The sequence below is a fragment of the Doryrhamphus excisus genome, linkage group LG22 (genome assembly GCF_037039965.1).
Source record: "Doryrhamphus excisus strain RoL-2023G ecotype Guam linkage group LG22, RoL_Dexc_Guam_v1.1, whole genome shotgun sequence".
NCBI classification, from domain to species: domain Eukaryota; kingdom Metazoa; phylum Chordata; class Actinopteri; order Syngnathiformes; family Syngnathidae; genus Doryrhamphus; species Doryrhamphus excisus.
The window spans coordinates 3,045,065-3,058,331 of record NC_136378.1 but is presented as its reverse complement, the minus strand read 5'-3'; the positions used below and the strand labels follow the sequence as shown (position 1 = coordinate 3,058,331).

Below are 13,267 nucleotides of genomic sequence, written 5' to 3'. Positions count from 1 at the left end.
CGAAAAATAAAAATTAACATTAAACATTATTTAATAATTTAATAATAAATAAAAATGTATTTGTTTTTTGATTTGCTTGTTTATTTTTCCATCTTATTTTGTGTCGAAAAATAAAAATTAACATTAAACATTTATTTAATAATTTAATAATAAATAAAAATTTATTTGTTTTTGATTTGCTTGTTTATTTTTCCATCTTATTTTGTGTCGAAAAATAAAAATTAACATTAAACATTTATTTAATAATTTAATAATAAATAAAAATTAATTTGTTCATTTGTTTGATTTTCTTATTTATTTTTCCATCTTATTTTATGCCGAAAAATAAAAATTAACATTAAACATTTATTTAATAATTTAATAATAAATAAAAAGTAATTTGTTCATTTGTTTTTTGATTTGCTTATTTATTTTTCCATTTTATTTTGTGTCAAAAAATAAAAATTAACATTAAACATTTATTTAATAATTTAATAATAAATAAAAATGAATTTATTAATTTGTTCCACTTGTTTCATTTGTTTTTTGATTTGCTTATTTATTTTTCCATCTTATTTTGTGTCAAAAAATAAAAATTAACATTAAACATTTATTTAATAATTTAATGATGAATAAAAAATAATTTATAATAATTTATTATAATTTAATGTTTTATCAGAGCTTTTGCAAAGAACCAAAGCACTGAAAAAGTGGAGGGTATAGCAGAAGCATTGAAGACTATTATATTATATATATATATATATATTTATTAATATAATTAATATTTATGAATATTTTTATTATATTTGTATTTTGTGTATATATATATATATATTTTTTTTTTAATTATTATTATTATTTTTTTTTTTTACTCACCCAGACCTTGATCCTTACTTTTTAACTTGTCGTGTTCCGAATCCGAAGGAAAGGCCCAGTCAGGGAAAAGCTCTGCAAAGCTGACTCCAGGATATTGCGGCTTGTTCATCACATAGTTCCTCACGGTCTCCATCAGGCGGTTCATAAACTCCAGACTGGGCGTGCCCAGAACCTCAATGACTTTGTTCCACTGGTCGATGTCTGGCCAGGGTGCTCGTTAGGGAAAAACGGGTGGTGGAATATATGCAAGTGGATCAAAGGAACGAAGGAAAGATTGGAATACTTGATCCTTACTTGGAAAAACGTATGGAGCTTTTTCCTGTGTCTAACCATAGTTATTATCTGAAATATGTCCCAAGACTTTTGATGATTACCTTGCATGTTTTTGGTAATGGTAATGGTTTAATTTCATTTGAACATGCATCAGATTACAATTGAATGCATCACATAATCAGTTCACAGTTCCACATGTCCAAAAGGAGTAGGAAGAAGCAAAGCTTATTAAATCCTACCCCTCAATCTGGTACTTTTACAATCAGTAACTGTTATATTTGTTCACTTCCTGCTTTCCTAATATAGTTTAAGTTTTTTTATTTTATTTTTTTATTATTTTTTATTTTTGTCACATAATCAGTTCCCAGTTCCACATGTCCAAAAGGAGTAGGAAGAAGCAAAGCTTATTAAATCCTACCCCTCCATCTGGTACTTTTACAATCAGTAACTGTTACATTTGTTCACTTCCTGCTTTCCTAATATAGTAAAAAAAAATTCATTTGTTTTATGTAATTTTTAATATTTTTAATTTTATTTATTTATTTATTGTCACATACCGAATTACGAGGTGATATGATCATACAATGACATAATGTTTTTAAGTTCATTAAGTTTTTTTTATTTTTAGTTTTTTTTTATTTTAATTTTTTATAATTTTTAAATTTATTTTTAATTTTAATTTTTTTTTTTAGTATTGTCCCATGAGAAGATATAATCAAATGATTGTGTACTCGCATACGTACTCGTACTCTTCATCCCTGTATTTAGCTTAGTTCAATTTTTTTTTTAGTCTTTTTTTATTTACATTTTTTAAAATTTGTTAAATTTTTAATTTAAATTTTTTTTAATTTTTATTTTTTTAATTAAAAAAAAACCTCAGCTCATTCTTAAAGGGAGACAGACAAAACAGCATTTCAGTGTCATCATTGAACATGGGACAATACAAAAAAAATGATAATAATAATAAAATAATTTTAAAAATTAAAGAAACATTTTTTTTTTTTTTTAGTATTGTCCCATGAGAAGATATAATCAAATGATTGTGTGTAAGGTTAGAGAGGCAGGAAGAGGCGGTGGAGGATACGGTCAGTGCCTTGGAAGATGACGCTGCCTTTTACCATCTCTCCCATGATGCAGCCCACGGACCAGATGTCCACTGCAAACACAGCATATTAATAAATATTCACATTAAACAGCAAATCTATTACAAAATCATTTGCATTAGCTTGTAAAAGACAACAGATAGAAGCTGCATTATGATGTAAAAATAATATATTGACATTGAAGTATTGCATGTTTACATCATCATGTTCAACCTCAGGCTGGATTGGTCTTCCCTTTCGGGCACAGGCGGCCATTTTCTTTCCATGCTAACTTATGTGTGGTAAATTGCTGTGTGTTCTAAATGTGTTCTAAACTTCTAATTCACATCCAGTAATGATCGAGGACGCTCAAGAAAGGATACAGTCAATTCCGCTAAAGCCATCGCATTAAAGTCTAGTCCAGGGGTCTCAAACACGCGGCCCGCGGGCCAAATGTGGCCCGCAGGACACTAGTTTGAGGCCCCCGCCTTGACATGAAAGTTTAATTTAAGTTACTTTTGATTTGTTTATTTATTTTTCCATCTTATTTTGTTGAAAAATAAAAATTAATATTAAACATTTATTTAATAATTTAATAATAAATAAAAATTAATTTGTTCGTTTGTTTAATTTGTTTTTTGATTTGCTTATTTATTTTTCCATCTTATTTTGTGTCGAAAAATAAAAATTAACATTAAACATTTATTTAATAATTTAATAATAAATAATTTGTTCATTTGTTTCATTTGTTTTTTGATTTGCTTATTTATTTTTCATCTTATTTTGTGTCAAAAAATAAAAATTTACATTACACATTTATTTAATAATTTAATAATAACTAAAAATGTGTTCATTTGTTTCATTTGTTTTTTTTAATTTGCTTATTTATTTTTCCATCTTATATTGTGTCGAAAAAAATAAAAATTAACATTAAACATTTATTTAATCATTTAATAATAAATAAAAATTAATTTGTTCATTTGTTTCACTTGTTTCATTTGTTTTTTGATTTGATTATTTATTTTTCCATCTTATTTTGTGTTGAAAAATAAAAATTAACATTAAACATTTATTTAATAATTTAATAATAATACAAATTAATTTATTATAATTTAATGTTTTATCAGAGCTTTTGCAAAGAACCAAAGCACTGAAAAAGTGGAGGGTATAGCAGAAGCATTGAAGACTATTATACTATATATATATTTATTAATATTTCATATAATTAATACTTATTAATATTTTTACTATATTTTCATTTTTTAATATATACATTTTTTTTTTTTTTACCTGATGCGGCCCAGCCTCACCCAGACCCTAGCTCCAGTGGTCCCCAGGTAAATTGAGTTTGAGACCCCTGGTCTAGTCAGTAAAACTGAATCATGTATCAGAGTTAGATGTGAACCTGTTCTCCTCACCGTTCTCCTTATACTTCATCCCCAGAATGACTTCCGGTGCTCGGTAGTATCTGGTTACCACATACGGTGTCATCATAAAGTTGGTGCACGCCGTCCTCGCCAGACCAAAGTCCAATATTTTCAGGGTGCAATCCGACTTCACGACAATGTTGCTGGGCTTTAAATCCTGATGGGACACAAACACAACATTCGTACTGAATGAGTCTACTTCATGTATGAGACATCTTGAGCTCCAAGTCCATACCCTGTGGATGATGCCGGCGGAGTGCAGGTGCCTGATGCCACAGAGGATCTGGTAGAGCAGGTAAGACATTCTCTCGTGATCCAAATCCATGTGGATGACCTGGCAGAGGCTGGCATCCATCAGCTCCATTACCAGATACCTGCAAGATGAACGAATCATTAACCTAGCATGTTTTTGGAATGTGGGAGGAAACCGGAGTACCCGGAGAAAACCCACGCATGCACGAGGAGAACATGCAAATTCCACACAGAGATGGGCGAGGGTGGGGAAAGACAAAATAAGAAGCCAAAAAGTTACCACTTCCACACAAAATAGGAGGAGACATTTTTTACCACTGTCCTCATGAGGGTTGTGAGGGTGCTGGAGCCTATCCCAGCTGTCTTCGGGCAAGAGCGGGCAAGGTACACCCTGGACTGGTGGCCAGCCAATCACAGGGCACATATAGACAAACAACCATTCACACTCACATTCATACCTATGGACAATTTGGAGTCGCTAATTAACGTAGCATGTTTTTGGAATGTGGGAGGAAACCGGAGAAAACCCACGCATGCACGGGTAGAACATGCAAACTCCACACAGAGATGGCCGAAGGTGGGGAAAGACAAAATAGGAAGCCAAAAAATTACCACTTCCACACAAAATAGGAGGAGAACTCATTCATTCATTTTCGACCGCTTATATTCTCACGAGGGTCGCGGGGGTGCTGGAGCCTATCCCAGCTGTCTTTGGGCGAGAGGCGGAGTACACCCTAGACTGGTGGCTAGCCAATCACAGGGCACATATAGACAAACAACCATTCACACTCACATTCATACCTATGGACAATTTGGAGTCGCTAATTAACCTAGCATGTTTTTGGAATGTGGGAGGAAACCGGAGAAAACCCACGCATGCACGGGGAGAACATGCAAACTCCACACAGAGATGGCCGAGGGTGGGGAAAGACAAAATAAGAAGCCGAAAAGTTACCACTTCCACACAAAATAGGAGGATAACTCATTCATTCATTCATTGTCTACCGCTTACCCTCACGAGGGTCGCGGGGGTGCTGGAGCCTATCCCAGCTGTCTTTGGGCAAGAGGCGGAGTACACCCCGGACTGGTGGCCAGCCAATCACAGGGCACATATAGACAAACAACCATTCACACTCACATTCATACCTATAGACAATTTGGAGTCGTTAATTAACCTAGCATGTTTTTGGAATGTGGGGGGTCTGTGCGCTAACCACTCCACCGCCGTGCCACCCCAACATTAATTCAGTGCAAGCATATTGAATTGCCTGCATAAGGACACAGCACTAATGTACAGGTATGTGAACTATTTCTATGTTAGACATGTTTGATGCTAAAGGTTGCCGACCCCCCTGACGTGGGCGGGCAAAGCCAGGAAACTACATACAGTACAAAAGTACGACGACTCACAGATCCTGAAATTCCTCCAGTGACTTCTGAGGCGTGAAGACATTGATCAGACGGATGATCTGCAAGCAGAGATGGACATTAGTTCACCCACCGTCATTATTCCGATCAGACGGGTAGCTCTTCCTGGTTTGTCATCGCCATGGTAACCAAGAACATGACATGATGATGTTTATTAAGACATGCTTGTGTTAGTTTAGCACCAAAATGTACATTAGCCTTCCAAACTACACACTGAGTTATAAATATGTACATAACGTGAATATTATTCTTACATTTTTGTGATTGACACATTTGAGCAGCACAAGCTCCCTGTATGCACGTTTAGCATGAGTCTGGTTCTGGAAGGGCCGACACAGCTTTTTCACCGCCACCGGGATGCCGAGGACTGTATCCAGGGCAGAGCTGCTCATAAAGGAGACAAAAATATGTCACAAACCGCCAAGTTGTTGTTGTTGTTGTTGTTCGATAGGCAGTCAACTTGATGAACAGAATGTCTGCATAACCGTGTGGAAAAGGACGCGCACAACTATAATCAAGAAATGTGGAATTGGATGGACTGGATTGAAGTGCAGAGGGTGGGGAGAGACAAAATAAGAAACAAAAAAGTTACCACTTCCACACAAAATAGGAGAACTCATTCATTCATTTTCTACCGCTTATCCTCACAAGGGTCGCGGGGGTTGCTGGAGCCTATTCCAGCCGTCTTCGGCCGAAATGTGGGGTACACCCTGGACTGGTGGCCAGCCAGCCAATCACAGGGCACATATAGACAAACAACCATTCACACTCACATTCATACCTATGGACAATTTGGAGTCGCTAATTAACCTAGCATGTTTTTGGAATGTGGGAGGAAATCGGAGTACTCGGGAGAACATGCAAACCCCACACAGAGATGGCCGAGGGTGGGGAAAGACAAAATAAGAAACAAAAAAGTTACCACTTCCACACAAAATAGGAGGAGAACTATTAATTCATTCATTTTTTACCGCTTATCCTCACAAGGTTTGCGGGGATTGCTGGAGCCTATCCCAGCTGTCTTCGGCCGAAATGCGGGGTACACCCTGGACTGGTTCCCAGCCAGCCAATCACAGGGCACATAAGGACAAACAACCATTCACACTCACATTCATACCTATGGACAATTTGGAGTCGCTAATTAACCTAGCATGTTTTTGGAATGTGGGAGGAAATCGGAGTACTCGGGAGAACATGCAAACTCCACACAGAGATGGCCGAGGGTGGGGAAAGACAAAATAAGAAACAAAAAAGTTACCACTTCCACACAAAATAGGAGGAGAACTATTAATTCATTCATTTTATACCGCTTATCCTCACAAGGGTCGTGCTGGAGCCTATCCCAGCTGTGTTCGGGCGAGAGGCGGGGTACACCCCGGACTGGTGGCCAGCCAATCACAGGGCACATATAGACAAACAACCATTCACACTCATATTCATACCTATGGAAAATGTGGAGTCGGCAATTAACCTAGCATGTTTTTGGAATGTGGGAGGAAACCGGAGTACCCGGAGAAATTATCATATACATCAATAGACATACTGTATATTTTTTAATCATGTCAGGTGAAGCAGTGATCTCACATCCTTCCGGCATAAAGACACAAACAATAAGACATAAAGCTAACGCCAGGCTAAGGCGAGTGTGGTATGGTCCCATTGGGTGCATCAACAGCATACAGTCCATTACACAATGCTAATTATTCACTTTAGCAACTTTCATGGTGCTGCCACGGCTAAGTAGGCACCAGCACAGTAGAGGATAATCTGATCATTAGCTTTCTTGTCATTTGCTATGGATCATTACTTTTTTTTTTTTTTTTTTAGAGGCAAACATTTTGAAAAGATCAGACTTGAAAGTCCAAATTGATGGTTCTGAATATCATTAGAATTTATTGATTGGTTGGTTTGACAGTTTTCTTATTAAGTGACCATAAAAATAAAATAACTCAACATTAAGAAAATGAGAGAAAGTGTAATTAACTAATTTTTCAAATGCAGCATCCTTTTTTACACATGCTTACCAAACGATGCCCTGGGCCCCAGAACCGATGGCGCGGAGCTGCTGGTAGCGGGTGAGTACAGTAAAGGTGGAGTCCCCCACCTGAACACTGTAGAACTGATTCTCTGCCTCGCTCATCCTGAGGGACAGTCAGGGACACCGGCGCTGTCTGTGGAGTGCAGAAAGCAAACGTGTTAAGCTCAGACGTCAGGTGGAACGACGCCTCCACGCCTCCCTCACTGCCCATGCTGCTGCCATCATGACGTCTGCAACTTGGTCTCACCCTGAAGTCCTTTTATTAACTTACATTTAATCACACACTACCTTAAGGTGGTGCATTGTGTGGGGAAAGAAAAAGAAGAAGACAAAAAGTTACCACTTCCACACAAAATAGGAGGAAGCTCATTCATTCATTTTCTACTGTTTATCCTCACAAGGGTTGCGGGGGGTGCTGGAGCCTATCCCAGCCGTCTTCAGGCGAGAGGCGGGGTACACCCTGGATTGGTGGCCAGCCAATCACAGGGCACATATAGACAAACAACCATTCACACTCACATTCATACCTATGGACAATTTGGAGTCGCTAATTAACCTAGCATGTTTTTGGAATGTGGGAGGAAACTGGAGTACCCGGAAAAAAAACCCACGCATGCACAAGGAGAACATGGAAACTCCGCACAAAGATGGCCGAGGGTGGAGAAAGACAAAATAAGAAGCCAAAAAGTTACCACTTCCACACAAAATAGGAGGAGAACTCATTCATTCATTCATTTTCTACCGTTTATCCTCACAAGGGTTGCGGGGGGTGCTGGAGCCTATCCCAGCCGTCTTCAGGCGAGAGGCGGGGTACACCCTGGACTGGTGGCCAGCCAATCACAGGGCACATATAGACAAACAACCATTCACACTCACAGGAACCTAGTTCCTAAACTATTTTAGGAAAGCAGGAAGTGTCAAATGTAAGTTACTGATTGTAAAAGTACCAGATAGAGGGGTAGGATTTAATAAGCTTTCACCTCGTACTTAAGTACGTGACAAAAATAAAATAAAAAAAATTACAAAAATTTTTAAAATTAAATACTTAAAAAAAATTAAAAATTAAAAAAAATTACAATTAAAAATTTTTTTAATTAAAAAAAATCTAAATTAAACTATATTAGGCAGGAAGTGAACAAATGTAACAGTTACTGATTGTAAAAGTACCAGATGGAGGGGTAGGATTTAATAAGCTTTGCTTCTTCCTACTCCTTTTGGACATGTGGAACTGTGAACTGATTATGTGATGCATTCAATTGTAATCTGATGCATGTTCAAATGAAATTAAACCATTACCATTACCAAAAGCTGTTTGTCTCTTTTCACATTATTTACAATTTACTGTTTTTTTTTAAATAGCTTGCTTTTTAAAATCCAATCCTCTGCGCATTATTTTCTCTCCTCAGTGCTGCTTTGTAAATGCATGCATGCACTCACTGGGAAAAAAGGCCATCAGCTGCAGGAGGTTTAGGCCTGCTCTGCTTCCACGCCACTACTTCGGGGGAAAAGCTCATCTCATGTACTCCCCCCTCTCCTGCCTCTGTGGATTTTCCTCTTCCAGCTGGCGCTCTGACTAAACATGAGACGAGAGCTGCTTTGGGCTTTTACCAACATTTGAGGGTCCTAACTTTCATCATTCCTCATCATTTCCTCCATCATCTCCATCGTACAGTACAGCATCACCAAATAATATCCCCACTCAGGAAATGAGACAACACAATCAAACAAAAATCAGCTGGGTTGGACTCCAACGTACCCACGACCATACTGACGAATCACGAATGAACAGTTCGTTTGCGGAAAAATCAGCACTCATGGATAGAAAATGCAACATTTATTCAAAGTTATTGTTATGAATTTGGAGTCGCTAATTAACCTAGCATGATTTTGGAATGTGGGATGAAACCGGAGTACCCGGAGAAAACCCACGCATGCACGGGGAGAACATGCAAACTCCACACAGAGATGGCCGAGGGTGGAGAAAGACAAAATAAGAAGCCAAAAAGTTACCACTTCCACACAAAATAGGAGAAGAACTCATTCATTCATTCATTTTCTACCGGGGGAGTTGTGGGGGGTACTGCAGCCTACCCCAGCCTTCTTCGGGCGAGAGGCGGGGTACACCCTGGACTGGTCGCCAGGGCACATATAGACAAACAACCATTCACACTCACATTCATACCTATGGACAATTTGGAGTCGCCAATTAACCTAGCATGTTTTTGGAATGTGGGAGGAAACCGGAGTACCCGGAGAAAACCCACGCATGCACGGGGAGAACATGCAAACTCCACACAGAGATGGCCGAGGGTGGGGAAAGACAAAATAAGAAGCCAAACAGTTACCACTTCCACACAAAATAGGTGGAGAACTCATTCATTTTCTAACGTTTATCCTCACGAGGGTCGTGGGGGTGCAGGAGCCTATCCCAGCTGTCTTCAGGCGAGAGGCGTCGTACACCCTGGACTGGTGGCCAGCCAATCACAGGGCACATATAGACAAACAACCATTCACACTCACATTCATACCTATGGACAATTTGGAGTCGCTAATTAACCTAGCATGTTTTTGGAATGTGGGAGGAAAACGGAGTACCCGGAGAAAACCCACGCATGCACGGGGAGAACATGCAAACTCCACACAGAGATGGCCGAGGGTGGGGAAAGACAAAATAAGAAGCCAAAAAGTTACCACTTCCACACAAAATAGGAGGAGAACTTATTCATTCATTCATTTTCTACCGCTTATCCTCACGAGGGTCGCTGGGGATGCTGGAGCCTATCCCAGCTGTCTTCGGGCGAGAGGTGGGGCACACCCTGGACTGGTGGCCAGCCAATCCAAACAACCATTCACACTCACATTCATAACTATGGACAATTTGGAGTCGCTAATTAACCTAGCATGTTTTTGGAATGTGGGAGGAAAACGGAGTATCGGGAATAACCCCACACATACACGGGGAGAACATGCAAACTCCACACAGAGATGGCCGAAGGTGGAATTGAACCCGTGTCTCTCAGCCGTTAGGTGCGCGCTGCGCGCTAACCATACAACTAAATTGTGCTAAAATCCTAATTTCCAAGTGTTTCACTGCCAACAACATGTGACATATTCTCCCGGATGCGTTGTGGCAAAACACCAACATCTGAAATATCAACTGCTGTAAATTCCTGCTGTTATATAAGCCAACCATTTGGCTATGAGGTTTATGATCATATGCAGTGTGACCTTCACAGCGCCGCCGTCCTCCACTCCTCATGACTGCTGCTGTCCACTCGGGAGTCCAGCCTTGAGGGGGGGGTCTATCTAACGTGACTACAGCTAGTATTTGGGGGTTGGATGGGAATCAGTGAGCTGAGTGGGTGATCAGATTAGCACAGCCTGGAGACTCAGTTGGGGGGAAAAAAATGGATGCTCTTTTTGGGTGCGTTCACATTTGTAGTCCAGTACTCTACTATGGACCAAAAATAGCATTCACAGTAGTGACTTCACCCAATCCAGTCCATCAATCCGGCTTATCCTAACAAGGGTCACGGATATGCTGGAGCCTATCCCAGTTGTCTTAGCCGAGAGGCTGGTTAAGCAAAACAGTCAACTACTGTATTTACGCATGTCGGCGTACATTTGACTGATTTTTTTTGCACGATTTGAACTCACCGTTTGGTCCTGGACTGCATTCACACTAGACCAGGGGTCTCAAACTCACGGCCTGAGGCCCCCGCCTTGATATGAAAGTTTAATGTTAGTGCGGCCCGTGCAAGTTTGATATGGATGCTGTATGGCAGGGGTCTCAAACACGCGGCCCGCGGGCCAAATGTGGCCCGCAGGACACTAGTTTGAGGCCCCCGTCTTGATATGAAAGTTTAATTTGTTTAATTTGTTTAATTTGTTTAATTTTTTGTTTCATTTGTTTTTTTTTTTACCTGATGTGGCCCAGTCTCACCCAGACCCCAGCTCCAGTGGCCCCCAGGTAAATTGAGTTTGAGACCCCTGCTTTAGACTAAACCACCTGAACTAGCAGGGAACCAAAGTGACTTAACACAATCCACTCGAGTGGGTGTATGTTGCCTTTTGGAGCTCATGTGTCACTGTACAACCCCACAGTCCGGGATCGAATCTCTGTTTAAGCATCTCTGCAAATAGGGCGAGTGGGTTTCTCCAGCTTCCTCCCACATCCACATAGAATAACTGTACATATTCCTGGTGTTAATGTGCTCACCCACGAAACTTGCCTCTAAATGAATATGGAGAGGATCCACAGCACCAGTTGTCCTGACGTGACTAGAGTGTACCCAAGTGGGTGGGGGCTGTGGAAGTATAATGTATGACATAACAGGGTGTATACCTGGCTATACCAGGGCCAACATGCCTGCTGTGGAATAGACACACAAGCAAACAAGCAAGCATACGTGGGGCGTGAAGTCAAGCGTGGATGACACACAGCGGTCGCCGCATCACAGCTGGCCGGGATAGGTGCCTCGAAGCACGGCTGTAAATCACCCCAAGAGGCGCCGACACCGGTTTAAAAGCTAAGGGTATAGCTTAGTTTCATGCGTGGAAATAAGTTACCGAGGCCTACGTCGTAAGTGTCGTCAGTGTCGGGGAGCAATGCGGTAGTCGTGGGGGGCCGTGGGGGCGAAGTGAAAGCTCGCGCGGTTCGAGCGGAAACGCCGGCGGACTCTTACCGTCTTCCCTTCGCCTCTCCCCGGCATGGACAGCGCGGAAAAGGCGCCCTCTCCGTCCCTCCGACACGACCGAGAGTCCGGGGGAAAGTTTACTCGAAAGACGGCTGTGGCTGTCACGAAGGGGACCGGTGCTTCCCGGAGCTCCGAGCCCAACTCCAGTGACTGGGGGGGTGGGGGGCGCCGAGTGTGGAGGACAAGGACGTCACAGCGGGAGGCGGAGATGGTTGGTTGGGCATGACGTCATCACGCAGGGTGACGTCAGGAAACTTGATCGAGGATAAACTTAATTTATAAAAATGTTTTCAGACAATTTGAACGATATTATTATCGTAAAATAAAATACACATTCACATTGGAAATTATTGTCAATTATTATGAGCGTAATGACAGTGGTGTCCAACATCCGGCCCACAAACCATTTGTGGTTCATTCCAGTTTTTCATGGCCCGCCATTTTCTTTGCAACATCTTCACTTTGTATTACATCTTAACGTTTTTGATATTGTTTGGCATATTTCAATACATAACTTTATAAAACCCAAAAAGTTCAATAAAGTAAAGATATACTGCCATGTATACTGTACTTAGCATATCAACTCGTACTTCGGTACGTGACACAAAAAAAATAAAACAAAAAAATAAAACAAAACTTAAACTATATTAGGAAAGCAGGAAGTGAACAAATGTAACAGTTACTGATTGTAAAAGTACCAGATGGAGGAGTAGGATTTAATAAGCTTTGCTTCTTCCTACTCCTTTTGGACATGTGGAACTGTGAACTGATTATGTGACATAAATAAATAAATAATAATAAAAAATAAAAATAAAAAATTTTAAAATGTAAAAACTTTCTAAATTAAAAAAAATTACAATTTTTAATTAAACTATATTAGGAAAGCAGGAAGTGAACAAATGTAACAGTTACTGATTGTAAAAGTACCAGATGGAGGGGTAGGATTTAATAAGCTTTGCTTCTTCCTACTCCTTTTGGACATGTGGAACTGTGAACTGATTTTGTGACAAAAATTACATAAAAAAAAAATAAAACATGAAAAAAAAAAACATTTTTTAAAAAAATATATATATTTTTAAATTAAACTATATTAGGAAAGCAGGAAGTGAACAAATGTAACAGTTACTGATTGTAAAAGTACCAGATGGAGGGGTAGGATTTAATAAGCTTTGCTTCTTCCTACTCCTTTTGGACATGTGGAACTGTGAACTGATT

General features: G+C 39.7%; 1 protein-coding gene across 4 annotated transcripts in view; it reads right to left on the bottom strand.

Annotated features, from left to right (window-relative positions):
- Positions 1-12,208, bottom strand: part of mapk9 (mitogen-activated protein kinase 9) — a 36,865-nt gene extending 24,657 nt beyond the window's left edge. For 3 of the 4 annotated variants that reach the window (XR_013625285.1, XR_013625286.1, XM_058063256.2), the window contains exons 1-8: positions 12,041-12,205; positions 7,342-7,488; positions 5,572-5,701; positions 5,300-5,358; positions 3,873-4,011; positions 3,629-3,794; positions 2,213-2,284; positions 874-1,056 (exon numbers count right to left, since the gene is read on the bottom strand). Coding sequence is in view for 2 of the 4 variants with exons in the window: in XM_058063256.2 (XP_057919239.1) it covers positions 874-1,056; positions 2,213-2,284; positions 3,629-3,794; positions 3,873-4,011; positions 5,300-5,358; positions 5,572-5,701; positions 7,342-7,457 (865 nt within the window). In the remaining 2 variants the exon portion in view is untranslated. Of the gene's footprint in view, positions 1-873; positions 1,057-2,212; positions 2,285-3,628; positions 3,795-3,872; positions 4,012-5,299; positions 5,359-5,571; positions 5,702-7,341; positions 7,489-12,040 lie in introns of all 4 variants that reach the window. The other variant, XM_058063259.2, reaches the window with a different exon arrangement.
- Positions 12,209-13,267: the final 1,059 nt, after the last annotated feature.